This window comes from Phasianus colchicus, chromosome 21, assembly GCF_987193195.1.
Source record: "Phasianus colchicus chromosome 21, bPhaCol1.hap1.1, whole genome shotgun sequence".
In the NCBI taxonomy this organism is placed as follows: Eukaryota; Metazoa; Chordata; class Aves; order Galliformes; family Phasianidae; genus Phasianus; species Phasianus colchicus.
Window position 1 is genome coordinate 6,711,225 of NC_143456.1, and position 25,876 is coordinate 6,737,100.

A 25,876-nucleotide genomic window follows, 5' to 3' on the forward strand; every position below is an offset into this window, starting at 1 on the left:
GAGTGAGTGCGGGGAACGCGCCGGCACACGGCGGAATTATTGGCGTCAGCGAAAAACAGCTCCATGCAAATGAGGGTATTGTTCCACCCCGTCACTTTGATTCTCCTTTAAAGTGCTCCGTTCAATTTATCTCACTGTCAGCTACCTGCAGCCGCCGCGTTTGATTCCCGACTTCAGAAAACTGGAATTATCTCCAATAACAAAATGTTTTACATCTGCACCGCTGAATAAATTAAACCAATTAAGAGAAAACAGCTCAGATCTTTCCCCCTGCTTGGTAGAAGGCGGGGGAGCCCCCCGGGACACCCGAATCCCTGCCAGGAAATTGGGTTTGGATGAAAGCAATCTGCACTCATCAGCAGAGAGCTCTCCCTGATGGCTGTGGGACATGAGCGGGGCCGTGTGGTCCCCAGGAGGGCTACAGCACTGGGATGGTGAAGTGGGGATGGAGGTGTGATGGAGGGATGTGGGATGATGGAGGGATGCAGGATGATGGAGAGATGTGGTAGAGCTGCCAGTGAGAAAAGATGGAGTCCATCACTGCTACCCATTTGGGGAGGCTGCACACAGAGCTAGGATGCTGGGGGATCAGGGACATCCCCAAGTGTGTGTGGAGCTGTGGACGTGCCAGCACTTGGGCACATGTGTCTCCAATGGAGACTGAGCTGCTCATCAGATTCACCCTTCTCCTGCCACCATGTGCAATGCCCAGCCCTAGCCACGCTGCCAGCACCCAGACCTGCACCCACCTGCTGCTGCCCTTCAGGCTGCCATCATCTGAGAGTGCTTTGGAGGAGCCTTTGTTCTTGGACAGCCACGACTTCACTCCATCCACACGGTCCTCCAGCTCTGAGTCCACATCCGAGTCACCGTCGCTGGTGGGAGAAAGACAGCAGTGAGTACCAGGGATGTGGTGCAGGGATGTGTGACATCGTGCCACCCATCCCCATCCCTCTGCCCCACTCCATCTCAGGACACTGCATGCTCTGCGACCCCACAGCCCCAAAACCACCCCCAGAAGGATGCAGGGCCACTGGGCTCAGCACAGCCCTGGCTGTGCACAGCCATATAGCCAGAAAATCAACCACAAGGTGGAGAACCACGCGGGGCACGGCTCCAGAAACACGGGAGATGCCGAGCTCACAGAGAGGAAATAAGTGGGTTCATTTTATAGGCTGCCGTCAAGTGCAGAATTACCACGAGGAAGAGCTATGTTGATGTCCCTGGGTAAACAGGAGTTTAGCAGGCAGAACAGAAACGAATCCGGCACGGCGGGCGCACGGACAGATTTACGGCCCCACCGTGACGGAGAGCCCCTGATTTATGGACAGACATAAAAAAAGCCCTATCTGCCTTAAAACATCTAATTTATAACGGCCGCTGGTAACCATATTGATTGCCTTTAGCGCGAAGGTGCCGTCTGCATTGCAAAATCCATTTCTCCACGTTGAGAGCATCCTGGTGTAAATCTCTGCTAATACCCGACCGCGCGCTGCTCTCATTAGGGAGATGGCGGCGCCTATCAGAAATCGAAGCACCGCGTCCCCCCCTGACCCCACCGGGCTCCCACATCCTAAACGGCTGCTGCTGGGGATGGGTTGGGTAATGCCATCCTAAAGGGCCACTCCATCTGCATGGCCATAGGTTCAGCCCATGCTGGGATGGGCTGTTATGGTTCCTATATATGAATCCTCCTTGTTGCATTCAAAGCAATGAGCTGCGCTCCATCACGCACGTCTCCCTCCCCTCCAATATATCCAGGCTTTAAAAATAAATGCAATAAAATACCCTCCCTCTCTCTCCCCCCCCCAAAAAAAGCCCCATAAAACAATCTCTGGGGTGCTGTTAGCTCATGCGAAACTGGGCCAGCAGCATGCAGGGGCCCCGGCCCCAGGGGGGTGAGCAGGGTTAGGGGATGGGGGAGAAGGAAAGAGGAGGTCCTCACAGTTTACTCTTTCTTTTCTGATACTTTGCCACCATGTCCTGCAAACTGGGAGGGGGTGGGTGGGGAGAAACATAACAGAATGAAATCAAATGAAATCAAAATTTAAAAAAAGAAGGAAACCAAGTCGGGAAGGGCGATGAATGGGGAACAAATCAAAGGGGATAAGATGTGATGAGATGGAGAGGGGGAAGGTTTGGCTGCTCTGAGCCCAGGGCTGGGCTGGTTTCCAGCGCCCCGAGACCCCACATTGCCTCTATCCTGGGGTCCCTCAGATGTCCTCAGGATTTGTGGCCAGGGATGTGCCAGCAGGTGAAGCTGCACCAGGCTGCGGGTGGAGGGAGGGGAGGGCAGGTGGGTGGGTGAACAATGCACAGATGGGTGGAATGCATGGGTGCAAGGATGGATGGATGCATGGATGGGTGGGTGAAAGGATGGATGGATGCATGAATGGATGGATGGGTGGGTGGGTGCAAGGATGGATGGATGAATGAATGAATGGATGGACTGATGGGTGCAAGGATGGATGGATGCATGGGTGCAATGATGAATACATGGATGGATGGATGCAATGGATGCACAGATGGGTGCACAGATGGATGGACAGCATCCTGCCAGGACTGGGCAGAACCAAGGGCCCCCTTGGTGTTTCAGAAGTGGCGAGGAGAAGCAGTGAGCCCAGGTGGCGTGCCCCATGCAGGAGCCAGCTCCAGGCACACTCACCTGTTGATGAGGTCCTCATTGCTGTCGCTCTCCATCTCATCCTCGATGGCAGCCTGCAGGTCCCCGATGCGCTTGAAGGCCAGCTTCAGGTCTGACTGCAGGCTTTGGTTGGCAGCTTCCAGGCTCTCCAGGTCCATCTCCTGTGGGGACAAAGTGGGGTGAGCCTGGGCTGCGGGGAAGGAGAATCCCAATTTGTGGGGACTCAGCAGTGATGCCCTCACCAGCTCGTGCTTCTTTCGGCTGGCCTCCGCCTCCTTCTTGGCCAGCTCGCCCATCTCCTCCTTGACATCACGGAGCTGCCGCTGCAGCCTCTTGTTCTGCTCCTTTTCCCTGTTCTCAGCAGCTGCTCGCTGGTCCCGCTCCTCTGTCAGCTTCTCCATGTTCTCCTTCAGCCGCGTGGCCAGGCTCTGTGGAGCAGTGAGCGTTCTCCCTGAGCTCCATCCATCCATGCACACATGCATCCATCCATGCATTCACCCATCCACAGCTCTGCCCCCCTGCATATCCTCCCACCTGGCAGAAACACCCACCCACCGTGGTCCTCACACCAGGATGGATCCCAGCCCCATGAATTTACATGAGGGGATGGGAAAGAGGTTTGGGGGAATGAGAAACCACCCCCCTGGGGCCAGGGAAGGGGTAGAACAATTGCAGGAGCTTTGGTGAATTGGAAAAATAGATTTAACTTTGTGTGAAGTAATTACAGCATGTAATGTAGGAAAAAAATAGCTTCCATTCTCTGCCAGCCGCCGAGCCAGCCGCTGCATATTTATGGCCCCGGCAGAGAGAGCGGGGAGGGAAATAACAGCTAGGAAAATATTAAGAGGAGAGCTAAGCTGCTCAGTTCCCCTGGCAGAGAGCTGCAAAGGCAGAATATAAAGCAGGCTGCGTTTAGTGGGGTTGGGAGAGTCTATAATTTCACTAAGTCAATGCGGGGAAATAGCAGCACTTTGCCAGGCTGGGTGGTGGATTATGGTTATCAGCGCCCGTGGGAGCGGCACTGTGCAGCATGGGGGGCCCAGGGATGGTGGTGGTCACAGCACTGTGACACTTTCGTGGGGAGTGAGGATGGGTCTGTAAGGGAGATGACAGTGCCCACCTCCAGGCGCTTGACTTGTGTCCGCTCAAACTCCAGCCTGGTCTCCAGCTCACGGATCTTGGCCTCCTGCCTGCTCACCAGTGACTTGTCCACCATGGACTGCTCCAGGAACTCCAGCTGGCTCTGCAGCCCTTGCAGCTGTGGGGAGGCAGCCTCAGCACCAGCATCCTGCCCTCCCCACCCTGCCCTGCTCTGGGAACAGCCCCCATGATGCTGGGGGACCCATAAGGTTTTTAGGTGCTCCCACCTCAGCTTGTGTCCTCACCTTCTCCTGCAGCTCCTGCTTCTCCTTGCTGACCTCCTCCAGCTGTGCCTGGAGGTCGTTCATCTGTGCCAGGTCACGGGATGCCTGCGAGACGAGCTGGGCTGTTAGCGAGGCGGGCAAGGGAGTAGTGTTAAGGGCTGTGGGTGTCCATCCTCACCTGGGCCACTGCTGCTTTGTGCTTCTTCATCAGCTCATTCATGTCCTCCTGGTCTTCCTCCAGGCGGCTCTGCACCTCGTTCTTCTCCCGCTGCAGCCGGCTCAGCTGCTCTTCCAGCTGGGGGGAAAGAACATCACCCACTGCACCACTGCACCCCACCCTGCCCAGCTGAGCCCCCAGGGAAGGGAGCATGGGCAGGGGTCTCCCCATGGTCATGTCCCCCTCTGAGTGGGAAAACCCCCCAAATGCCCTACCGCTGCTTTGGCTTTGGAGAGGTCATCAATCTGCAGGTGGAGGTCTTCAATCTCCACCTCCATGGACTTGCGAGCTTTGACAGCGGCTGCACAGGTGAACTCGGACTCCTCGAGCTGCAGGAGCACAGCTCAGCACCCAGCCAGGGGACAATGGGACACCCCCAGCCTCTTGGGGCCACGCACCTGGTTCTTGAGCTGGGCGATCTCCCTCTTGCTGGGCGCGTTGTTCTTCAGGTGGTCCAGCATGATCTGTGCATCGGCCAGCAGTGCTTTTGTCCTTTTCAGGTCACGGCGTAGGCGCTTCTCTGTCTCGAAGTCCCTCTGGTTGGCCTGCAGCAGAGGGTCCGTGCCATGCTGTGTGCCATGGCAACCCCCCACAGGGTGCCCCGTGCCCTACCTGATCACTGACTGCAGACAGTTTGCTCTCCAGCTCCCGCTTTTCCCTCAGCACCTTCTGCTTGTCTTCATACTCCTCCTCTAGCTGCATCTCCATCTGCTTCAGCTGCAGCAAGAACCATCACGTCACAGAATCACAGAAAACATAGAACCACAGAATTATAGAACCATAGAACCATAAAATCATAGAATCTAGAACCATAAAATCACAGAGCAGCTGGATTGGAAGTGATCTCAGAGCCCACCTAGCCCCAACCCTCTGCTGTGGGCAGATTGCTACCCATGGGATTGGCCAGTGCCCCATCGTGGCCTCAGGCACCTCCAGGGATGGGGCACCCAAGCTCTGGGCAGTGCCTGTGCTGCAGCTTCACCAACATCTGAGTAAAGAAGTTTCTCCCAGCATCCAGCCTAAACCTTTCCCCTTTTATAGAAATCATAGAATCATTATGGCTTGAAAAGAACACAAAGATCATCAAGTCCAACCACTGATCCATCATCACCACACCCACTACAGCAGGTCACAGCTCATGTCCAGTTTAATGTGACCCTGGGTGAGCCTGGCTGTGGCCATGGCGCCAGCATCCTGTGTGTGCCACCATGTGCCCTGGGGACGCTGATGACCTGCCGGGCCAGACGCGGTGACTCTCATTTGTGCAATGTGCACACGATGCCCAGGACCGGTCGGACCTGCCGGGCTGCTGGAGCTGGGCAGCGGGCGTGTGGGATCCGAGCACTGCGTGACCACGGCCCCGGCATCTCCCAGGATGTATCCCGACCCCCATAGTGCAGCAGGGCCATGGGTAAGGCCTACCTTCTTCTGGCACGACTGCCGGATCTCCTCCACCTCCTCGTCACGGCTCTCCACCTCCTTGGCGTGGGTCTGCCGCAGCCGCTCCATCTCCATCTCAAGGCGCAGCTTGGCCTGAAAAAGGGGGGTCCATGAGAGTCCAGGGGATGTGGGGGCATGAGGACACCGCAGCTTGCCGCCCCGCTCACCCTGAGAACCCCCTGCTCCGGGTCTGCCCGTGCCACCCGCCCCGCCGCAACGTGCCGTGCCATGGCACCAGGGGTTCTGGGAACCAGGCCTGACTGCGCGGTGAGGGCGGCCGCCTCCGCGGGCCCATCCCCGGTAATGAGAGCCCTGCGCGAAACCACCCCGCCCAGAAACCCTCCCCGCCCACCCTACCTGCTCCAGCATCTGGATGGTGCCGGCCTGCTCATCCAGCTCCTCCTCCTGGTCCTTCGCCTTGGCCTCCAGGTCGCGCAGCTGCTTCTTCACCTTGGCAAGAGACGCCTCGTCCTTGGATTCCTGGCAGGAGATGTCCTGTAGCTCTGCCTCCAGCGCCTCCGCCCGCTGCGTCAGCCCGGCGATGTCTGCATCTTTGTCCTGTATTGGGATGGGGACGTGGCGGTGAGACGGTGTGCGTCACGGTGAGCGGAGCGCTGCTGGATGGGGAACCGCTCACCTCCAGCAGCTGCTTGAGGCCGAACACCTCAGCCACCAGCACGTCCTTCTCACGGCTCAGCTTCTCCCGCTGCAGCCTCTCCCTCTGCGCCTCCTCGTGCGCCTGCGACAGCTCTCCATCAAACCTACATGGCGACAGCATGGCACGCTCAGGGACCCCCATCTCCAGCATCCCCCTTTGGCATCAGCTCCCCGTCCCATCCCTGCACAGCCATGGGGGTGTGTGCCTGCAGTTCGGCCTCTCCCAGGATGGGATCAGAGGGGTTTGCTGGGAAATCGCTGCCTCCAGGGCTTGGAAAATTGCCCCGGCTCGGTGACCTGCCTTACGCATCCCGGCGGCTAATCCCCATTTTTCTTTGCGCCGGGTAATAAACAGCTGCATTAGCACAGACTCCAATCCGTGGAAATTGAAATTAATTAGATTGGATTCTCTCGCTGTATTTGTGTGCGCGATCATTACCATAATGAGATGAAAGCATCCCCGCTGCTTAATAACGTTAGCAAACTTCGGGGCTGGGAGAGGGGATGGGAAGAGAGCGGAGCTGTGCGGCGCGGCATGAAGGTCCCCCAGCACGGGAAAGGGGTGCCCCCACCCTGAGCACCCCTCATGCCCAAAGCAGAGCGATGGCAGCGCTCTCTGTGTGAAGCACCTCAGCCAAGCTGGTGGGGTGCCCAAACCCCAGCTAAAATGGTAAAAGCACTCTGCAAGAGGCTCTGAAAGCGATGTCACCACACCACCGCCGTGCCGCACAACCCCACCTGCGCTGCTTCTTCTCCAGGTCATGGTTGCGGCCCTGCTGGCCCTCCAGGTGCAGCTTGGTGTCCTGCAGCTCAGCTGCCAGCCGCTGGCACTTCTTCTTCAGCTGCTGCAGCGCCCGCTGGCTTTCCTCACCGTCCGCCTGCAGGTCTGCCAGCTGTGGGCAGGGCAGGCAGGGGGTCAGCGCTGCGGGGTGGGCATGAGGGCACGGTGGGGACCGTGGAGCAGAGTGGCACTCACCCTGCGCTCCAGCTGCCTCTTGCCCTGCTGCTCCACCTCCAGCTTGTCCTCCAGCTCCTGCTGCAGCCGCTTCTTGGTGAAGTCGATCTCCCGCACCGCCCGCTCGTATTTCAGCCGCCACTCGCCGCCTGCACGGGGAAATGGGGGCTGAGCAGGGCGATGCTGCACGGGGCACCCCATGTTGTGCCCACGCTGTGCCCATGCTGGGACGCTACCTGAGTCATCGTCGTCCAGCTCCCCGTTGAGCTCGGCTGCACGGATGAGCCGAGCCTCCATCACCTCCATCTCCATGGACTCCATCTGCTTCTTCAGAGCATCGTACTTGGCCTGGGGAGGGGACACGGTGAGCCTCACAGGGATGTGGGGTGGCAGCGGGGGTGGGCAGGGGCACGGTTGGATACCTGCAGGTCCTTCATTTCTTTCTCAGCACGCAGCCTCTCGGCCGTCTCGGCGTCCAGCAGCTGCGAGGCTGACTCGCCTGTATTGCGTTCGTCCGTCAGCTCCGATGTCAGCTCCGTGATCTGGGGACAGCAGGGATGTGGCAGCAGCAGGGGGGGCACGGCAGCACACTGTACCCATTGCAGGGCTGGGACCTACCCTGCTCTCCAGACGGTCGCTGTTGAGCCGCAGCTCGTTGCGCTCCTTCTCCACTTTCTCAAGTTTGCTCTTCAGCTGCTGGATCTCTTCCTGCAACAGAGCGGCGAGGGAGGGGATGGGGCTGGCAGCACCCCCAGCTCCCCCCGCACAGGGCGGGCAGCATGGGGGCTCCCCCTGCCAAGGGCTGGGCAGGGACTTTCCCAGCACGACTCCAACCCCATAAATGGTACCGAAATGCCTGGCAGCCTCCAGAGGAGAGGGGTCTGTGAGCCCCCACAGGAGAGGGATGGGAGTAGGAGGGGACCCTGCAGCCCTCAGCTCAGACACCATCTCAGTGGGTCAGGGTGAAAGCTGAGCCAGGCAGTGGCTCTGTGCCAGGTGGGGGCACGGTGTCTGGTTCCCCCCTGCGCACGCCTCTTGGCGCACGGTTTCATTTCCATTCTCCACGCCTGTAATTGGGCTCTTGCAACAGCCGGCTCTTGGGATGCTAATGACATGCTGATTCACAAATTAGGGAGCAATTCGAGCCTGTTGCTGGGGGGCATGGGGTGTCCTGCATCTCACCTAGCATGGGGTCCTTTCACCATAGTGTCCTTCATCCACCATGGGATCCTCTATCCACCATGGGGTCCTTCATTTACCACGGGATTTTGCATCCCACCCACTACAGGTTCCTATATCCACCATGGGGTGGTCATACATCCACCACGGGGTCCCACATCTACCATGGGGTCATGCATCTCACCTACTGTAGGGTCCTGCACCCAACACAGGGTCCCACATCCCACCTCATTGCTCTGCCCATCACCAACCCTCCCCCATCCCCGCGGCACGGTGATACCCACGTCCTTGCCACGGATCTGCTCCTCAGTGAGCTGCACCTCGATGAGGGGCCTCACGGTGGTGAAGAGCTTCCACCAGGGCCAGTCCTTCACCCCTTTGTTCTTCTTGATGTTCTTCTGCACGCAGCGGATGGCCAAATCCTGGATCTGCACCGGGACACGGCGTCAGCTCTGGGATACCACCGGCTGACTAGGATGAGTGGGTGCTCAGCACTCTGGCACACTCCCCTTCATTATCAAGCGGGCTAATTGCCCCTGGCTTATCTATCCAATTGCCTCCAGCACCGAGGTGCTGCAGCGATGCCTATTTTAGGCAGTCTTTAATTATAAAGTGGGAGCTGGCACCACTGCCCCATCCCGGCACCGTGGGGCAGCATCAAGCCCACAGCCCCACAGCCGGCCCCACAGTCGGCCCCACAACTCCCCACAGCTCAGTGGAGGCGGGAGGGGGAGGCGCTGGGCCAGGCGGCAGCAGAAAGGCTGCGCTGCCCATTTTAGGCGAAATTGTGCGCAGAGGAGCGGGGAGGGGAGAAGCACTACGAACCTTCCTCTTCTTGAAGTGCTGCCGTGCCAGGAAGCCCCTGCACGCTGCCTGGAACAGGGTGATGTTCCTGCTGGTCTGCGCGTCCCGCTGCTCCTCCAGCCTGGCCAGTGAGCCAGCACGGAAAAACACCTGGAGGGGGGAGCACAGTGAGATGCCAGCATCCCTCCGGTGTCACACCAATGGGAACGGGGTACTCTCCCCTTGTCCCCAGCCCCGTGGCCCTCATCCCAGTGTGGGTGGCCCTGTGTGGGGCTTTTGTTCCCTGAGGAATGGCGTAGGGGGAGCGCACAGTGCTGCCCTTGTGCCAGGCACCCGCCCCTGCCCTGTCCACAGAGAGCAAGGATGTCCCTGCAGGGCTCCTACCCGGCTCAGACCCATGTGATAGCTGCTCTTCTCCAGGTCCAGTGACTCCAGGAGCTCCTCGACTGCCTGTGGGGAAGGAGAAGTGTGGGACACGGGGTGTGGGATGCGAGATGTGGGGGTGCAAGGCTGCATACCCGCTTCTCATCCACCACGATGTAGTTGCGGCCATGCTTCTTGGTGAGGTGTGGGGCCAGCACGTCAAAGCGCCGCCGGAACTCAGCAAACACCATATGGTCAGGGTAGCCTGGAGTGGGGAGAGCAGAGCCATGGGGCAGCTATGGGGCAGCCAGAACACCTGGGGGATGGCCAGGCACATCCCAGTGCCCTTTCCTTTGTTTGCTCCTTGCATGGAACGAGGCTTTCCTTGGCTGCGTTGAACAATTTTGGCCAAGATCTGGGGAGAAAGCAGCCTCGGGGGAGAGCAGAGACACGTGTGTCACCCGCAGCCTGGGAGAGCTGCCAGCAGCCAGGCTGCCGGTGCGCAGACACCCAAGTAAGGCCATGTGTGTCCCCAGTGTGACAACAGCTGGTGGGAGGACACTGGCAGCAGCACTGCTCCGAGCGAAGCTTGTGCCAAAGGGGATCCCCAGGGGGACCCGAGAAGAACGCATGGGGATCTGACCCGCAGGGGGGGCTCTCACCTTGTCGGTACATGCGGAGGGCATCGAGCAGCCGGGAGCCGCGGAGCTGAGCGCGCAGCAGGGGCACATCCAGCTGCATCAGCCCCGCGGGCTCGCAGTGCTCGGCCGGCAGCTCCAGCTCACTGCCGCTCACTCGGCGGCATGGCAGCCCCCGGGGATCCCCACCGCTCCCCGCCGCTTTGGGTAGGAAGCAGTGCACAAAGTGCAGCTTGGATTTCTTGATGCTGTCGATGAGGGCATCCTATGGGGACAGGAAAGCAGTGACACGGGACGGCGCTGCTGGGGTCCCACACCCGTGCCGTTGCGGGTACCCAAAGCAGGGTGACAGGATGCACAAAGCATGGTGGTGTGATCCCGCAGCCCGGCGTCCCCTGCTCACCACTTGCAGCTTGACTTGGATGCACAGTGATTTCTTCTTGACTGCGGCCACCCCAGTGGTGAAGGTTTTTCGCATGCTGGTGGCCCGGCGCAGGGCCAGCTGTGAGCCCCCCTCCAGCCCTGCCACCGAGCCTGACAGCACCAGCGCCGAGCTGCCGCGCCCCGCAAACAGGCTGCTGATGATCTTCCTGGGGGGTACAAAGGCATCGTCACCCCCAAAACCACCTCCTCCAGATCGCCCCCTGCTCCGCGCCCCCAAACTGGGGACCCTGCTCACTTCTGTGACTCCTGAAGCAGCACGGAGGCGTTCTGGGTGGCCGGGTTGTGCTTGACGTGGTTGAGCCAGCCCGTGGCATCATAGTGCACCCAGTTGGTGCCCGAGCTGTGGCCCAAGAAGAAGTGCCGGGGTTTGTCGCTGGGCAGCAGCGGGTCATGCCCTGCAGGGACACAAGGCACTGCTGGGCACAGGGACCACGGGTGGCTTGATCAACACATCCAGGCGGTGTTGAACCCCATCCTAACCTTTCTTGCTCCCCTCCTGGGGGCCATAGTAGGCCAAGAGACGTTCCAGCAAGGTGTCCTCGCTGCCGCCTGGCTGCAGGGCCTCCTCCTCCAGCAGCCACAGCAGCCCCCGTGCCTCATCAGTGCGCGCCAGTGAGCGGACCTGTGGGTGACACTGCACTTACACCAGAATCTGAACGCCAGAGGGGATGGGGGAGAGTGGAGGGAAATCTGGGCTGCGTGCAACACAAGCAGCAAAGCAACTCTGCACCATGTGAGGCATCCCTTGCTCAGTGAACACCCAGTGAAGAAAGGCAATAGGCAATGCAACTACCTTGCTGGGGAGCAAAATAATGCACTCAGGTAAGTTAAAAGCCAGTGTGGAGCCAGCACCATCAGCCTCGCTTGGTTTCTGCAGCCCCATCCAGCACCGGAACGCCCTAGGGACTGATGCACCCCAGGGAGCAAAGCAGCCCATGGATTAAAGCACCTTGGGGACAGGGTACCCCAGGGAGCAGAGCACCCCAAGGACCTGTGCACCTTGGGAACTGGAGCACTTCAGGGATTAAAGCACTCTGGGGAGAGGAGCCCAGGACTGGTGTGCCCCATGGACCGGAGCATCCCAGCGATTAAAGCACCCTGGTGACCACAGTACCCAAAGGATGGATGCACTCTGGGGACCGGAGCACCCTGAGGACCACCAGAGACCCCTGCCATCCTCCCTGCAGCCTGCTGCACACATGCAGCCTAACTCTCTTTCCCAAGCCTTCAGGAAAGCATCTTATATCACCTTTTCTTCCCCTCATTAGCACTAATGCCTCCAGCTCCTCATCCACGCTATGGGAGCAGGTCTGGGGGATGGAGATGGCCACAGCAAAGCTGGGACCCAGCTGGGATGGTGGCCATGAGGAATGTGGGTGCTTACCAGAGCCTGGTGGGAGGGCTGGTCTACAGCAGCTATAGAGCCCCAGGAAGTTGGCTCTGTGTCAGCCAGAGCGAGCTCGATGTTTTCCTGGAGAGGACGGACAGAGAAGCTGTTAAAGCCTGTGTGACTGCAGACCAGCATTAGGGATGCTCGGGTCTCAGTTCAGTTGGATCAAGGCTGAGGGGGTTCCCACTGCCCTGCTACTCTGCACTGTGGGAGCCCCTATGGAAAACCCCATGGTGCAAAGAGACAGTGTCAGAGCTGCCTGGATTTGACTCGGTCTGGAGTGACCTCTGGTTAGTCAGTTTGGGAAATAAGGGGGATCACAGAGACTTGACAATGCTGGAGCAGAAAGAAAAGGAGAGGAGGGGGTCCTGGTGGCCAGAGGGTCCCTGCTACCTCCTTGTAGCGCTCCAGCTCCTGGGCGAAGGTGCGCTGGTGGAAGAGGAGCTGCAGGCGCTCCTGGGCGTAGTTGTGGCACAGCTCCTCAAAGGTGGCCCCTCGGCTCTGCCCCACCACCTCGGGGTTCTGTGCCCCAGGGGTGTCCACCACCGTCACCGAGCACACGGAGTGCTGGCTTGACTTGAGTGCCCTGCAGGGGACAGCAGGTTGGATGTGTGGATGGATGAATACTGCCAGACTCCCAGACCCCTCAAAACCCCACTCTATACCTATTAAGCAGGGAGATAAGCAGGGTGAAGAGCTCCGAGTACAAGCCCGCAGCCATGCCCTCCAGGCACTCCAGCGCCGTCAGCTTGGAACCTGCAGGAGGGGACCGCTGTGCCCTGAGCATCCCTGGCCATATGCCCCCCAGGGCTGCCTGCACCCTACCTGTGCCATCACCCATGCCCAGCTCCTCGGGGCCCTGTCGGAAGGAGGTGGAACGCTGCAGGCTGCCCTTGGGCTGGTGCTTGAAGATGGAGGAGGAGAGCTCCTCCAGGCTGCAGCCCAGCAGGTAGGCGGCTTTCTGAGCCCACTCGTGTCGTGCAAACTGCTTTCTGCCAGCTAAAGAGGAGAAAGAGAAGCTCAGCACTGGTTGTCACACGTGTGGGGCTATACCCAATGGTCACAGGGTTCCCCATGGTGGGTTGGGGTCAGGGGTGGCATGTGAAAGCCATTCCTGAGGTGGCATTTTGGGGCTCAATTAGAGGAGATGAGGATAAGGAGCTTTTTCCCTCTGCAAGGCAGAGCCACGATGGGGACACGGGGACAGCCCTCTCCATTGCTACCACCCACAGAGCCCTGAGATGGCACAGGGCACTGAGCTGCCCTGGTCTGGGGACATGGCCCTGCTCGGCCACCATGATGTGGCAGGACAGACAGATGGGCACACAGATGCAGGGAGGTGGGAGCAGGTTAATGGTGACACAACAGAGGGAAGGCGGTGGCACAGGGGATGGGGAAGGCAGAGGCACGCGGAGAACAGGACATTACCTTCGTCGGCGTCTGCATTGCAAAAGGGCAGCATGCACCATGCAAACAGAGACAGGGGTTAGAAACAACGGCACGGCACAGCGCGGGCACGCAGCATAGGGATGCCCAAACATGTGCCAAACTCCAAACCAGGATGTGGGGATGGTCCTCCTGACCAGGTTTTGGAGCACTCCCCACAAGCAGAACGTAGGGATGCTGCCCATAACTGGGATTTGGAGATATCCCCAGCCCCATGCAGGGGCTTCCACACCACCCTTGCATCCTCACAGCAGTGCTGCGGTGGGGTCCTACTGCCCTCTAGTGCCTCAAAACACCCTGAGGACAGTGTAGTGTCCTTCAAACCCTTCCAAAACACAGTGCAAATGGGGCCCTCCCCAAATTCCTTTCTCATTTTTCTCCTCCTGAGCTGCAAAATCCCTTGGTCCAAACTCTCCTGCGAGCGCAAAAGCAGCAAGGGAGGCTTTCAGCACCTTGAAGGTGACACAAGATCCCATGGGGAGAAGAGCAGCCACAGAGGCAACCTGCGCCCTGTGAGCCAACCTGAGCCAAATTTCCTTCCCTCAGCAAAGGAGAGGAGAACTGTCAGGGCAAGCCCGGGTGCCAAGAGGACCAGGCTGGAACACCCAGCAGACCCGAGCTCAGCTAATTAACGCATCCTGGCCCCAAGCAATTTGTTACCTTTGGTGGCTCCAGCAGCCCCCAGGTGGTAGATGGCCCCGAGGACCAGCCAGAAGGCTTTTTGCTCATCACTGGAGATGCCCATCACCTTCATGGCAGCTTGCAGCTTGTTGAACTGCTGGGTGGCCTTCTGTTTCTCCTCTGGCTGCAAGGAGCAAAGAGAGCCATTGGCACATGATGCAATCTCTCTGCCCAGGTGGACAGGGCCACCCCATCTCTCCCCACGTCCCCTGCCCCACTGCAGCCCCCACCCAGACCAACAGCACACAGGACCTTGGCAAGGGGCACGATGCCAAAGACGTTGTTCTCCGCCAGGTGGTTGAAGTGCAGCTCAGTCCTGTTGGAAGAAAACCCCCAGGTTGGTCCCCGTGGAGGTAGGAGCCCCCTGAGCTCCCATCAGGGCTGCACTCACCGCAGGGTGCTGTCGGAGCAGGCCAGCAGGTAGTAGAAAACATTGAAGGTGGCCTCGTTGGCTGGACGCCGGGCAACACGCAGCTTTTCCAGCAGCAGCGTCTGGGAGACAGGGGGAGGATCGGGAACCATTCCTGGGGGACACATTCCCACCAAGACCCCCAGCCCCATCCTGGGCCTTGCTGTCAGCCCTGGGTCCCCATGATGGCACAGAGGTCTCTGTGCCCTCTGTCAGAAGACACTGCTTAATACAAAGATCTGAGTGAGCCATGAGTATCTCTCCTGGTGCTGCTGAGCGTGCCTGACATGTACCTGTTACCCCTGGAGCTGCCATTTTAAGGGCTGCACACCAGGAGACAGACCCCCTGGTATCAGCGCAATCCAGCCAGCAAAGGGAGCCAAACCAATCTGTGCTCTGCCCTCCAACTGCCCACGTGCATCAGGAGGCAAAGACGTGAGCACAGTGTGGCTGCAACCACAGTGAGGCTGTGGGTCTGCAGAGATCGTGGAGAAAACCCCCATGGGATGGAGCAACTCTGGTGCCCGGGGGGCTGTGCAGCCCCTCACCTGTATGGAGGCGGATGCCACCTGCCCAGCCTGGTCGAAATCCAGGGAGATGATCTGGGAGAAGCGTGTGGCATTGCCGTTCATGCTGGTGCTGCTATTGCCAAAAGCCTCCAGGACGGTGTAGAGCGCCTGCCACTTCTCCGCTGCGGGAAGACAAGCGGGGCGGTGCGGTGTGCGGGGCTGGCAGCGTGAGAAAGCGAGAGAGCAGCGCGCCGTGAGCACAAAGCATGCGAGGGGACTCACCGGAGAAGACCTTGCCGGTGCTGCCGGCGATGGTGGCGAGGTACTGGACGAGGTGCTGGCAGTTGGTGGTCTTGCCACTGCCGCTGGCACCCAGCAGCACCACCGCCTGGTCCTGGCGGCCCATCAGCATGCTGCGGTAGGCGGCCTGCGCCACGGCGTAGATGTGCGGGGACGTGTCCTCCCTGCGGCACCCCTTGAACATGTGCATCACCTGCGGGGATGGCACTCAGCACCCTGACCCCAAACAGCGGCGGCTCTGCAAGGTGACATGTCCCCGTTTCCCCCCATCCCAGCGTCACCTTCTCAGAGTACATGGAGGGGGAGCTCAGCGGGTTGATGACCACCATGGCGGGGCCGGCGTAGGTGTGGATGAGGTTGCTGCCGTAGCGCTGCCGCAGCGTGTGCAGGACGCTGGACTCGTTGAGGTAGAGGAGGCTGGCGAGGTCCTCCACGCGCTCACAGGACGGCGGGTTCGCCTGGCAGCGAGGAGGGGGTCAGGAGAGGAACTGGGGTCCCCACTGCCCCACAGCCCCCCCATCCCACAGCCCTACCTTCTCCACATCGTCCTCCTCCACCTCCAGGACAGCTCCGTCGTGGTCCAGCTTCACCTTCACCTTGCCCTCGGGCAGGGCGCTGGGCTCCTCCGGCCGCAGCTGGCTGCCTGTGGGGGCACGGGATTCAGTGGGGTCCCGAAAGCCCCCCATGCCCCAGCCAGCCCCCGACTCACCCAAGGAGAAGCCATCCTTGTGCACCAGCCACACCTTGTCGGTCTCATACCAAGCCTCCTCAGCAGCGATTTGCTCCTCTGTCTTGGCCTGAGGGACAGAGGGACAAAGGGGCTGGAGGGAGCCCAAACCCACATGACACCCCACTGCCCCAGGAATCCCCTGGGTGGGATTGGAGCCCCAGGTCCCTGCCGTGGATGGGACAGACATGAAGTCACAGTGACTTCAGGGTGCATTCATCACGGCCACCCCAGTTCCCAAACTGCAGCCCCATGCTGGGACACAGGGACACATGGTGTGCCATGGGACAAGGCATGCTGCAGAGACACAGGACACGGCACACTGGTGGCCATCCCACAGGTGTGGGAAAGGCCGGGCTGGCACTTTGGGGACATCGCTGCTATCTGCTAGCAGGGCGAGCCCCAAAGACAAACCTGAGCTGCAGCAGGGCTGGGGCCGACGGGGGCTGAGGGAGCATCGTCTGCTTGTCCCTATTGGGGCCAACAGATGGGGAGTGAGGGTAAGAAGGGGCACGCTGCCCTGCTGCCAGCATGGGGGAAGCAAACAGAGCCTGGTGGCGCAGCACAGCCACCCCAAAGCCCCCGGGCATGGGGCCAGAGCTTGGCCACAGCGGTGCTGGGGACACATGGAGCTGGGGTGCACAGTGACCATGAGGCTGCCAAGCAGGTGCAGGCAGGCGCGCTACTGGGGATGGTGCTGCATGCTGGGACATGCAGGAAAGCAGGGTGCCTTCCTGGCCCCTCTGTGGTGGGGAAAGCCTTACGCTCCAGCACGAGGCGCGGGCGCAGATGCCGGCCCAGTGGCACACAGAAGACAGCGGGAGGGCGGCGGGGGCAGAGAGCTGCTGAGGACGGGGGTACGGTACCTGGCTGGGGGCTGAGGCGGCGGGGTCCAGCTGGCAGCAGTGAGAGAGGAGGAGAGAAAGAAGAGAGGGGTGAGAGGCAGAGAGCAGAGCCAGCACAGCCGCGTGATGCACGCAGGGATGGTGACATGGCACAGTGGCTCCCAAGGCCATGTGCACCGCTCAGGGTGGCGACTGCCAAACCTGCTGCCTGCAGCCAGCAGCACCCAGTGTGGCACCATGGGGCCAGTGGCCAAATCTGGGGGTGCGAAAGCCCCATGCGAGCGCACGCTGAGGACGGGATAACATTCCCATCCCTACCCCTAACCCTAAGCCCATCCTGCACAGCACAGGGCCGTGCTTGAGCATCAAACCCCTCCACCCGAATTACAGAAGCAGAGAAGATCCTCTCCAGCCGGCGCTGGGCCTCCTCCGATGGGCTCAGCCGGGGCGTGGGGCCGGGCGCAGCCTGGAGGCAGAGCACCATTAGCAGCGGGCAGCCGCCCTGCAGCCCTTGCTGGTGGCACAGAGGACATCACCAGCATATGCTCAGCCCTACAGCCCACCGGGACCAACAGTGTCCCGACAGTGGGACACCCACAGCACCCAGCACCGCCCCGGGCAGCCCTGCAGGGCACATGGCACTGCAAACCCCACTCCCACACACCTGCTGGGGGGGTCCCGGGGCGGTTTTTGCTGGGGTCGGTCGCTTCTCACCAGGCTGCTGCTTCTTCTCAGCATGAGCACGACGGGGAGATAAGGGGCAATGTGACGGGGTGCACCCCAAATAACATCCCCACGTGTCACCGCACACCCCGCATACCCCAAAACCACTGCACGCCATGCGGGTGAGCTCACACCATGCTCTGCCACACAGGTTAGGGCACCCATGCTGTATGCACACGAGCTACCTTGTGCCTCTCCAGGGCGGTGGGTTTCGGGGCGGACGCCTTTGCTGGCTCCGCTTTCCCTCCCGAAGGCCGTGCTGGAGGCTCTGGTGTGGCTTTGGCACCCGGGGACACAGCCGGCTTTGCATCACCCGCAGCCGGCTCAGGGGACTTCTCCTCCCGCCTGTCCCCCGGCCGGACCCGTGCCCGGTGCTCTTTGGTTTTCCCCTTGGCCATGAGGGTTGTGAGCCCCGCTGAGATCTCATCTCTGGGCTCCGGCTTGGCGGGAGCGGATGGTTTGGCCGGGGGCGGTGGAGGGGGTGGCGCGGGGGGGACCATCTCCTCCTTTCTGGGGGGCGGCACGGGCTCGGGGGGCTTCACCTCACCAGCATCATCGCCAGGCAGGACTTTGCGCACCACCTTCCGCACCACCCGCACCACTCTGCGGCGGGACAGCCCCTGCCCGTCATCCCCCTGCGCATCGCCGCCCGCCCCGGGACCCTCAGGCCCATTGGTGGCCCCGTTCAGCACCGGCTCCGGGCTCTTTGCGCTCCCTGCGGGTGGCTCGGGGCTCTTCGGGGGGTCGGGCTTTGGGGTTGCGGGTGCCGCATCCTTCGCAGTGTTTGGGCTTGGGCTCTCTGGCTGCAGCCACGAAGACAGCAGGGGATTAGCGGGGGTCGGACAGAGCACTGCCCACCAGGACAAGGGGTCCCTGCCCACCCTACAGCTCCGAGGGGAGGGCGCAATGCTGACCTCCCTGTCCCCACACCCAGGAGCCCGTCAACCCCTGAGCTGCAAGTATGGGGCAAAAACTCATTGTGCTCAGCCCACTCTTACTGCAATGCATGGGGCAACCTGCAAGACATCCCCTTCTGACAATTATGGCAGCTGCTGCATTAACTCAGAGCATGCACTGAACCTCTGTCCTGCCAGACTCTGTGGGGCAGGGACCACAGTCCACCACCAAAAGCACCCACAACCCCACATGCTGCCCCAGAGCAGCTGCAGGAGGGGGACTTGCTCAAAGGTGTGCCCCAGCCAAGGGCGAGCCCTAAGCCAGCCCTGTGCGCCCTGCCCCACACCCTGCAGCACTTACAGCCCCGTCCTCCTTCCCGGGTCTTTTCACAGCTAAGGCTTTGTCCTCGTCCTTAACCTGAGGGTCACAAAGGAGAGGGGAGTGTTTCAGCCCTCGAAGGTGCACTGTGGGGGACAGCACATGGCCCCTCATTGTGGCACTTTGGTGGGAGAGGGGGTGCAAAGCCTCAGCACAGAAATCTGCAGGATGGGGGGAGTGGAGGGTGAAAGGCACAGCCTGGTTACAGCAAGCCCAAAGCAGGAGGGCTGCGCTGCAGCTGGAGAGCGGGGCGACTGATAGAGCCCCTTCACATCCCTGGTTGTGTTAGAGAGTAAGTTAGCGCTGGCAAAGTGTTAGGGGTCATGTTAGGGGGTGCCTCAGTGCTGGGGGAGTTCCGGCCCCAGGAGCACTGCCATGGGTGTGATGGATGCTGGGGGGCAGTGCGGGGTGCGAGCAACCACGAGCAACACTTCCCTTCTGCTCCCAGAACGCAAAGCGGGACGAGAAGGCCATGGCGATGTCTCATGGAGCCGCGGCCCTGGCTGGGGGAAAGAGGCAGAAGTGAGCGGGATGGGGCTGGGGACCCGGGGACCCTGAGCTGAGCCGGCCCTGTCCATAGGGAGCGCCTGGGGATGGGAACTCATTCTGCAAAAAAAGCCGCTTCGCTCACCCCCCAGCGCTGCACACAGCGCTGCAGCCCACGGCTGTAAGCAGATGCCGGGGTGAGCGCAGGGATATTTCTGCCCCGCGCACGCGCTCCGCACATCAGGGGTTATTCTGAGCCCAGCCCCGTGCCAGCAGCCGGGCAGCCCCCAAAGGGTCCCACCGCCCCCACACAGCACCGCACCCCAACACCCAGCGGGGCCGACGCGGCTCTGCCCATCGGGGCGCCGCAAAGAACTGCCCCAAAGCATGGAGGACCGCCCTGACCCATGCGGGACCGCAGCACCCTCATCTCAGCACCTGGGCCCCCTCCCACCCTCCTGAGCACAGCACTCCGGGCACAGAGGCCCCCTAACCCTCTTCTCTCCCCACATCCCCTCTCCAAGTGGTCCCGACAACAGGGTTCCCTCCCAGAAGCGGCCCCCGCTGCTGCCTCCACCCCACTAAGGGAGTGCCCCCCCCCACTGCCCCGAGCTCCCCACCTTACCGCGGGGATACAGGGGGTGAGCGCGGCGCGAGGCGGTGGGTGAGGCTGGCGGTGGTGCGGGGACAGCTGGGCTGATAGGGCCACCCTAAAAATAGCCAAGGAATGCAAGGGCCCCGGCGGCGCGCGCAGCAGGCGGAGGGCGCACGGAGGGGGGGGACGGGAGGGCAGCGGGGCCTCTCCCCCGCTGCTGGAGGAAGTGATGTGGGCCCTGAGGCTGCTCGGGAAGCGTCCGGCCCCCGTCCCACTGCCCGCCCCTACAGTGCTGTGTTGAAGATCCTCATGGCACCACATCGGGATGGCCTCGAGGAGTAATGCTGGGGACGGAGAGCCCTGAGCCCCGCAGGGTGGCATGGAGGGTTGTCCTCGTGCCAAACCGAGCTGATCCCGGCACCACAGCACCAGTGAAAGTGCCCCAAACCGTGACAGGATGCACAATGGAGACGGCAAAACCAGGCATTGGGATGCCAGGAGGTATCACAGTAGTTCCTGTCCATCCTGGACATCAGATGTGCCCTGAGCCAAAACCACTGGTGCAGGAGACAGGCAGGTCAGAGCCACTTATGGGGTGAACACCCCCATCCCATGGCTGCCGCAAACCCTCTCCATACACCTTTCTGGGTCATGCATTGGGGGTGGCGATAGGGGTGGCACAGCAGAGCATGTCAGCAGTGACATTGCTCTCCTCGGTGGCCGCCACGCTGTTATCAGCCAAAAGGTCATGGCCTGTCCTCTGACAGTGGGACTGGGCTCTGACATGTGTCTGGAAGTCGGTGCTGGTGCCTATGGGCTGCGTCTGCCTCATAGGAACCCACAGCCCAGCCACAATGCACCAACCCTACGGCCAAGGCACGGCACCAGTCCCGTCCCCGGGGTCTTTTGGGGACCCCTGCAGTGGGGACAGCACTGTCCCCGTAGCAAAGACAGAATAAATGGTAAATGAGGAGCTTTTCAGGGAGGACGCAAGGAAATAAGGAGGAAGCACTTCTGGACATGGGTGCCCAAAGGCGGTGAGGGTACACGGGGTGCGTCAGCAGGGCCACGGATGCTTGTGGTCTGGCCGGATCGGGTGCGTTTCTGGAATATTTCTGCCCCACCAGAGCTGGATGGCGCATGCCTGCACCCTGCCTGAGGAATTTCACTGGCAAATAAATAAATAGGAGCCTGGAGCTGAGCCAGAGTGGTTGCCCAGCACCCAGAGCATGGCTGGCACCCCATAGCACAATGGGGTCTGCCCAGAGCCCCCCCAGGCATCACAGCCAGTGCCTCCTGTTCCTGGTCCCCACCATGGGAGTGGGCAGTGGGATGAGAGTGGCTCCTGGGTCCCTCCGTGGAGGGGTTAAACCCCACCACCTTCCCCGCTTCAGCCGGGGAGGGGCTACTGGAGCAACAGCCCAAAATATGTCTATAATTTCCTGTTTCAAAAAGGATCATTTTTATTTAAATTAGGACCAGAAACATTCCAGGGAGCTTAGCTGGGCCTGGGGGAGCATTGGGCCTCCCTGTGTGCACCAGCACCTTGCACAGCCTCAGTGGGAGAGGGACACTCTGGATGTGCCCATCCCGACCCCTGGCACCGCGGGTGGCACCTGCAAAGCAGCGGTGTGTCCCTGGTGTCCTCACTGCAGGACGAGGGACCCCACAGAGCTGCAGCTGCCAGGGAGGACACAGAACAGACTGGTGCAGAGCAGTGTGGACAGGGGGTGCCCATGCCCCGAGCTGGAGGAAAGGGCTGGGAAACACGGGGCACTGCTTGGAGCCCACAGAGCACAGTGCTGGCTGCAGCCCAGAGCCCGCCCCGGCTGCGCGGCATATCCTGCAGATAAGCAGCCATCTGTGGTCAGCGCACAGGACGGCTCCTTTCCAGGAACTGCTTCTGCCACGATTTATGCCTTAACCCCCTGCAGGCACCGACCCTGCAGCACCAGGCTCAGCTTGGTGCCTGCTAAATGGAAAGAACTCTGCTGCCTGCAAGCGCTCACCATGCCAACACCCACCGTGAGGCCACGTGCCACGCTTCTCCCTGCACCCCACACTCCAAGGGCACAGTGTTTCTTCCTCCCCCATCCCAGCCTGAGCACCATGCTCTCACTGCCACCGGCACATTGCCAGCCCCTACCCGTTGGCAGCAACTGTGCGCCCGCACCAAGCTGGTGTGCTGCAGCATGGGGTGCCCCACAGCTCTGCATCACAGCCCACTGTGTGTGGGGTCCAGCTCTGTAGGATCACAGCGTCCCAGGATGCCTAATGCCCACAGCAAGGTCAACGGAGCCGGCAGCACACGGGGAAGATGTGGGTCACCCAGCCATTGAGTTTCTATTTATACAGCACCGACCGCACAGGCTGGGCTGTGCAAACCCTCTGCAGCTCCCTGTCCTGCACCATTCCCATGAGACCTGGGGTTACAGCACGGAGAGGTTCCTAGACTCCCGTCCTCTCACCCAGTGGGAAACAAAAGGATTTTCCCCGTACTCCTCCGTAGGAAGGGAGGTGAGCAGTGCAGAGGGAGGCAATGGGAAGATCTGCAGCACACGCTGCTTCCCACACCCTGTGCCAACCCAGACACCTGCAGTGGGGACACCAGTACTCACATCCCATGCGGCACGGCGCGTCCCCTCGGCGCCCCGCAGCCAGCAGCGGCTCAGCTCGCTCAGCTCCAGGATGGGCTGCACCTTCAGCTGCACCGTCTCACCGGACTGCCGGATCATCTCCACGATCTCATCCCGTGTTTTGTTCTCCACGTTTTTCCCATTGATCTCCACCAAGCGATCGCCCGGCACCAATCCCAGTGCCAAATCCTTGGTGCCGGCGCCGGGTTCAGCAAAATGCACGACGCGGCGGTACACCTGGCCATCAGGGGCACAGTCCAGCATGGTGGTGCGGCGCAGCGAGAAGCCAAAATCGCCGGTATTGCGTCTCTGCAGCTCCAGCTGCCGAGGTGCTGGAGGCTGTGGGGGCACCAGGGCGGGCAGGCGCAGCTCTGCAGGAAACCTCTTGCTCACCAGCTCTGGGGGTCTGGAGAGCGTGGAGGGCACAGGAAGGGTGTGGGGATGCCCTTGGGGTGCGCCTTGCTTGGAGAGCTGAGCCTCCAGTGCGCGTACCTCCACCTGCGGGGAGGGGGCTGCTGAGTGCTCCGAGGGGGTGGAGGTCTCCGACGTGCTCTCATCGCGGCTCTTCTGTGAGAAGGAGAAGCGCTTAACGATCATCTGTGAGTTCTGCTTGGCCAAGGAGCCAAACTTGGCCGCCCGCTGCAGCACTGAGCCCTTGAAGTTGGCGTCGTCCACCTTGAGGTCGTCGCTGGAGCTGGCTGTGCTCAGGTGGCCCGAGTCCAGGATGACGCTGCCCCGGTTGCTGTCGGAGTCGATGTCGGTGAGGTGCAGATCAGAGCCACTGGCCACCTTGATGGGGATGGGGTTGGAGATCTCCAGCCGTGCCTTGGAGTCCCGCTTGGACGCACGGTTGAGGTTGAAGAAGCCCCTCCGCATACTCATCTCCTCCAGGCTCTTGAGCTCAGCTGCTGACATCCGCTCCTTCTTTTCCTTCTTTTCTTTCTTCTCCTTCCTGGCCCCATCCTTCTCCTTGTCTTTCTTCATCAGGTTGAACATGGTGCTGCTGCTTGTGGCACTGCCGCCTGCCTGTGGGACAACGCACAGACGTGATTAGACAGTGCATGGAAAACACTGACCCTAACGCACCCCCATGCTGCCATCCCATGCCCAGTGTGCCCCAAAACAAGCCCAGAGCCTCGGCATGACCCCATGCACCTATAGGACACAACCCCATGCACTTCCAGGAATGGGGCAGTAAGAAATCCCCAAATCTGGCCACGTTCACAGTGGGGACAGTGAGAAGAGAGCCCCAGCACAGAGCCCTGACTGAGCACTCTCTAACAACCCAGAACCTGTAAAATTGCATCACTCTGAAGCACTGAAAAATGCCCAGTTTTAGCAGGGTGCTGCACATCCCATGAAGTTGTGTGACCTCCGGGAACAGTCACTCTTTCATTTGGGCATCCCAATCGGGGGGAGGGCCCCAACCCATGGCAAAGCCATGCCACAGCCTCCCTCCCAGGCTCCCAGCTCAGCCCCAGGGCACCACACGGTCCCCACGCTGCCACCCACCACCCACCGACCTCCCTTGTGCATCAGGGCTGTGGGTAAACAACCCCAAAACCAACCAGCCGGGTGGGAAAGCAACGAGGGACAGGCTGACATCTATATATAAACAGGGCAGGAAGCCACACCGCGCAGGAACTTAACCTCGGCACAAAGGACAACAGGAAAGCTCCCTGCGTTGGAAGCGCCTGCGGTAGAGCTCTCTGAGGGCGTCAGGAAAGTGGTTAGTACATCAGCAGCAGGACTATGGGCACCCAGTGAGCATGTGAGCCATGCCGTGCCGTGCTGTGCCGTGCCATGCTGTGCTATATGATGCTGAAAGAGCTGTGGCTCAGCTCCACTGAAGCATCACCACCCCCTGGGCCACCTCCCTGCAGTGGAATGTGTCCCCCGTTGCACCCAGCGGGACACAGGGCACAAAGCCATGAGCCCCACAGCTCCATCCCAGCATCTCCAGCAACAGATTGTGCAGCAAAGCTTCCCTGCACTGAGGACCAGGGGGTTACAGTGACAGCTCTGGGGTCTCGGTGCTGGCAGAGGGACATCCATGCATCCATCCCGGGTCACCCACTTGCTTGGGTGTCCCCAAGCAGCATGGCTCGGCCTTGGCACCCCAGGCTCACCCAGGGCGGGCAGGGACTGCCGGGACCCTCGCTTGGTGCCGCTGGGTGGCACAGCCGCAGGCAGGTGCCGCTGGGGCCCCAGGCGTCGCGCAGCTCTTTGTCCTCAGCGCTCCTCTCCCCCGCGCACACGCTGCCTGCCGGCCTTTGTATGCTCGGCAGCGGAGGGAACGGGCGGTAGGAGCTGCATGGCTAATGAGCCGGCACCGCCGACCAGCTGCACCGCTGCGTGCACCCAACGCAACCCGAGGTCACCGCCTGCTCCTGAATCACCCGACGCTCTGACCCCGCTCCCGATCCACTCACCCAGCGCTCTGCCTGCCTCGGCCCGAGCTCGCTCCGGGATTATCTGGGTGTGTTCGGGTGGCAGCGTGCTTGAGCTGTGACACGGGTGGGAGAGGCGGCCAGCGCCAGCTTCGCCCATGCACTGCATGCGAGGTGCTTGCTGTGATGTCCCCTGTGTGCTGACCCCAACGCGAGGTGACCCTCCGGCCCCTGAGGGTCTCTGCCCCCCTCTGAGCCCTACAGGTGCCCGGCAGAGAGGGAGGCACTCACTAGAACTCGGGGCCACTCCCCTCCACGCAATCTCGCCCGACGCGCTCCCGACGCAGGGACCTGCAGCACCAGTTTGCTGCCTGCCCTGTGGTGCCGGCGGTGGGAGCCCACGGCTGGCAGCCCTTTGGGGTCCCCGTGCTCCACTCGTGCTCAGTTTGGGGCTAGCAATGGAGACCCGTGCCACAGCTCCCAGCCTCCTTGCCGGATGCCAGCACAAGATTTCCGCACTCCAAGGAGATTTAGGGGTTTTCCAACCTCTGCACACTGCCTTGTGGACACCATCGGGATGCATCAGGAGGACAGCGTGCTGCCAGCCTTTGTCTGAAGTGGGATTTTGGGGCTTCCCATGCAGGAAGACAGCGACAGAGGTCACGGCTAGATGGGAAACACAGCCCTGTGCCTGATAGCTCCGATGCATCACCACGGGGTGTGTGCACCTGGCAACAAAGCAGGGCAACCGCACAACCT

At 61.0% G+C, this 25,876-nt stretch overlaps 1 protein-coding gene across 15 annotated transcripts in view; it reads right to left on the bottom strand.

Annotated features, from left to right (window-relative positions):
* Nucleotides 1-25,876, bottom strand: part of MYO18A (myosin XVIIIA) — a 29,472-nt gene that overhangs the window by 2,566 nt on the left and 1,030 nt on the right. Inside the window, exons 1-47 of one of the 15 annotated variants that reach the window (XM_090122222.1) lie at nucleotides 20,122-20,315; nucleotides 19,445-19,513; nucleotides 18,993-19,048; nucleotides 17,921-18,538; nucleotides 17,677-17,739; nucleotides 17,401-17,478; nucleotides 17,034-17,063; nucleotides 16,582-16,638; nucleotides 16,150-16,237; nucleotides 15,974-16,083; nucleotides 15,722-15,898; nucleotides 15,423-15,633; nucleotides 15,180-15,322; nucleotides 14,614-14,714; nucleotides 14,475-14,538; nucleotides 14,202-14,346; nucleotides 13,524-13,535; nucleotides 12,921-13,094; nucleotides 12,761-12,851; nucleotides 12,489-12,681; nucleotides 12,090-12,176; nucleotides 11,186-11,327; nucleotides 10,941-11,100; nucleotides 10,665-10,851; nucleotides 10,286-10,526; nucleotides 9,779-9,888; nucleotides 9,645-9,710; nucleotides 9,282-9,410; nucleotides 8,741-8,884; nucleotides 7,896-7,985; nucleotides 7,700-7,819; nucleotides 7,514-7,625; nucleotides 7,299-7,426; nucleotides 7,061-7,215; nucleotides 6,303-6,426; nucleotides 6,023-6,223; nucleotides 5,648-5,758; nucleotides 4,838-4,942; nucleotides 4,624-4,770; nucleotides 4,441-4,554; nucleotides 4,187-4,303; nucleotides 4,030-4,113; nucleotides 3,765-3,902; nucleotides 2,887-3,072; nucleotides 2,666-2,805; nucleotides 1,946-1,990; nucleotides 750-875 (exon numbers count right to left, since the gene is read on the bottom strand). In XM_090122222.1, the coding sequence (XP_089978348.1) occupies nucleotides 750-875; nucleotides 1,946-1,990; nucleotides 2,666-2,805; nucleotides 2,887-3,072; nucleotides 3,765-3,902; nucleotides 4,030-4,113; nucleotides 4,187-4,303; nucleotides 4,441-4,554; nucleotides 4,624-4,770; nucleotides 4,838-4,942; nucleotides 5,648-5,758; nucleotides 6,023-6,223; nucleotides 6,303-6,426; nucleotides 7,061-7,215; nucleotides 7,299-7,426; nucleotides 7,514-7,625; nucleotides 7,700-7,819; nucleotides 7,896-7,985; nucleotides 8,741-8,884; nucleotides 9,282-9,410; nucleotides 9,645-9,710; nucleotides 9,779-9,888; nucleotides 10,286-10,526; nucleotides 10,665-10,851; nucleotides 10,941-11,100; nucleotides 11,186-11,327; nucleotides 12,090-12,176; nucleotides 12,489-12,681; nucleotides 12,761-12,851; nucleotides 12,921-13,094; nucleotides 13,524-13,535; nucleotides 14,202-14,346; nucleotides 14,475-14,538; nucleotides 14,614-14,714; nucleotides 15,180-15,322; nucleotides 15,423-15,633; nucleotides 15,722-15,898; nucleotides 15,974-16,083; nucleotides 16,150-16,237; nucleotides 16,582-16,638; nucleotides 17,034-17,063; nucleotides 17,401-17,478; nucleotides 17,677-17,739; nucleotides 17,921-18,538; nucleotides 18,993-19,048; nucleotides 19,445-19,484 (5,960 nt within the window). In that variant the 5' untranslated portion in view covers nucleotides 19,485-19,513; nucleotides 20,122-20,315. Of the gene's footprint in view, nucleotides 1-749; nucleotides 876-1,945; nucleotides 1,991-2,665; nucleotides 2,806-2,886; nucleotides 3,073-3,764; nucleotides 3,903-4,029; nucleotides 4,114-4,186; nucleotides 4,304-4,440; nucleotides 4,555-4,623; nucleotides 4,771-4,837; nucleotides 4,943-5,647; nucleotides 5,759-6,022; nucleotides 6,224-6,302; nucleotides 6,427-7,060; nucleotides 7,216-7,298; nucleotides 7,427-7,513; nucleotides 7,626-7,699; nucleotides 7,820-7,895; nucleotides 7,986-8,740; nucleotides 8,885-9,281; nucleotides 9,411-9,644; nucleotides 9,711-9,778; nucleotides 9,889-10,285; nucleotides 10,527-10,664; nucleotides 10,852-10,940; nucleotides 11,101-11,185; nucleotides 11,328-12,089; nucleotides 12,177-12,488; nucleotides 12,682-12,760; nucleotides 12,852-12,920; nucleotides 13,095-13,523; nucleotides 13,536-14,201; nucleotides 14,347-14,474; nucleotides 14,539-14,613; nucleotides 14,715-15,179; nucleotides 15,323-15,422; nucleotides 15,634-15,721; nucleotides 15,899-15,973; nucleotides 16,084-16,149; nucleotides 16,238-16,581; nucleotides 16,639-16,931; nucleotides 17,064-17,400; nucleotides 17,479-17,676; nucleotides 17,740-17,920; nucleotides 18,539-18,992; nucleotides 19,049-19,444; nucleotides 19,514-20,121; nucleotides 20,316-22,709; nucleotides 23,754-25,876 lie in introns of those variants that run through there. The other 14 variants (XM_090122225.1, XM_090122223.1, XM_090122226.1 and 11 more) reach the window with 14 other exon arrangements.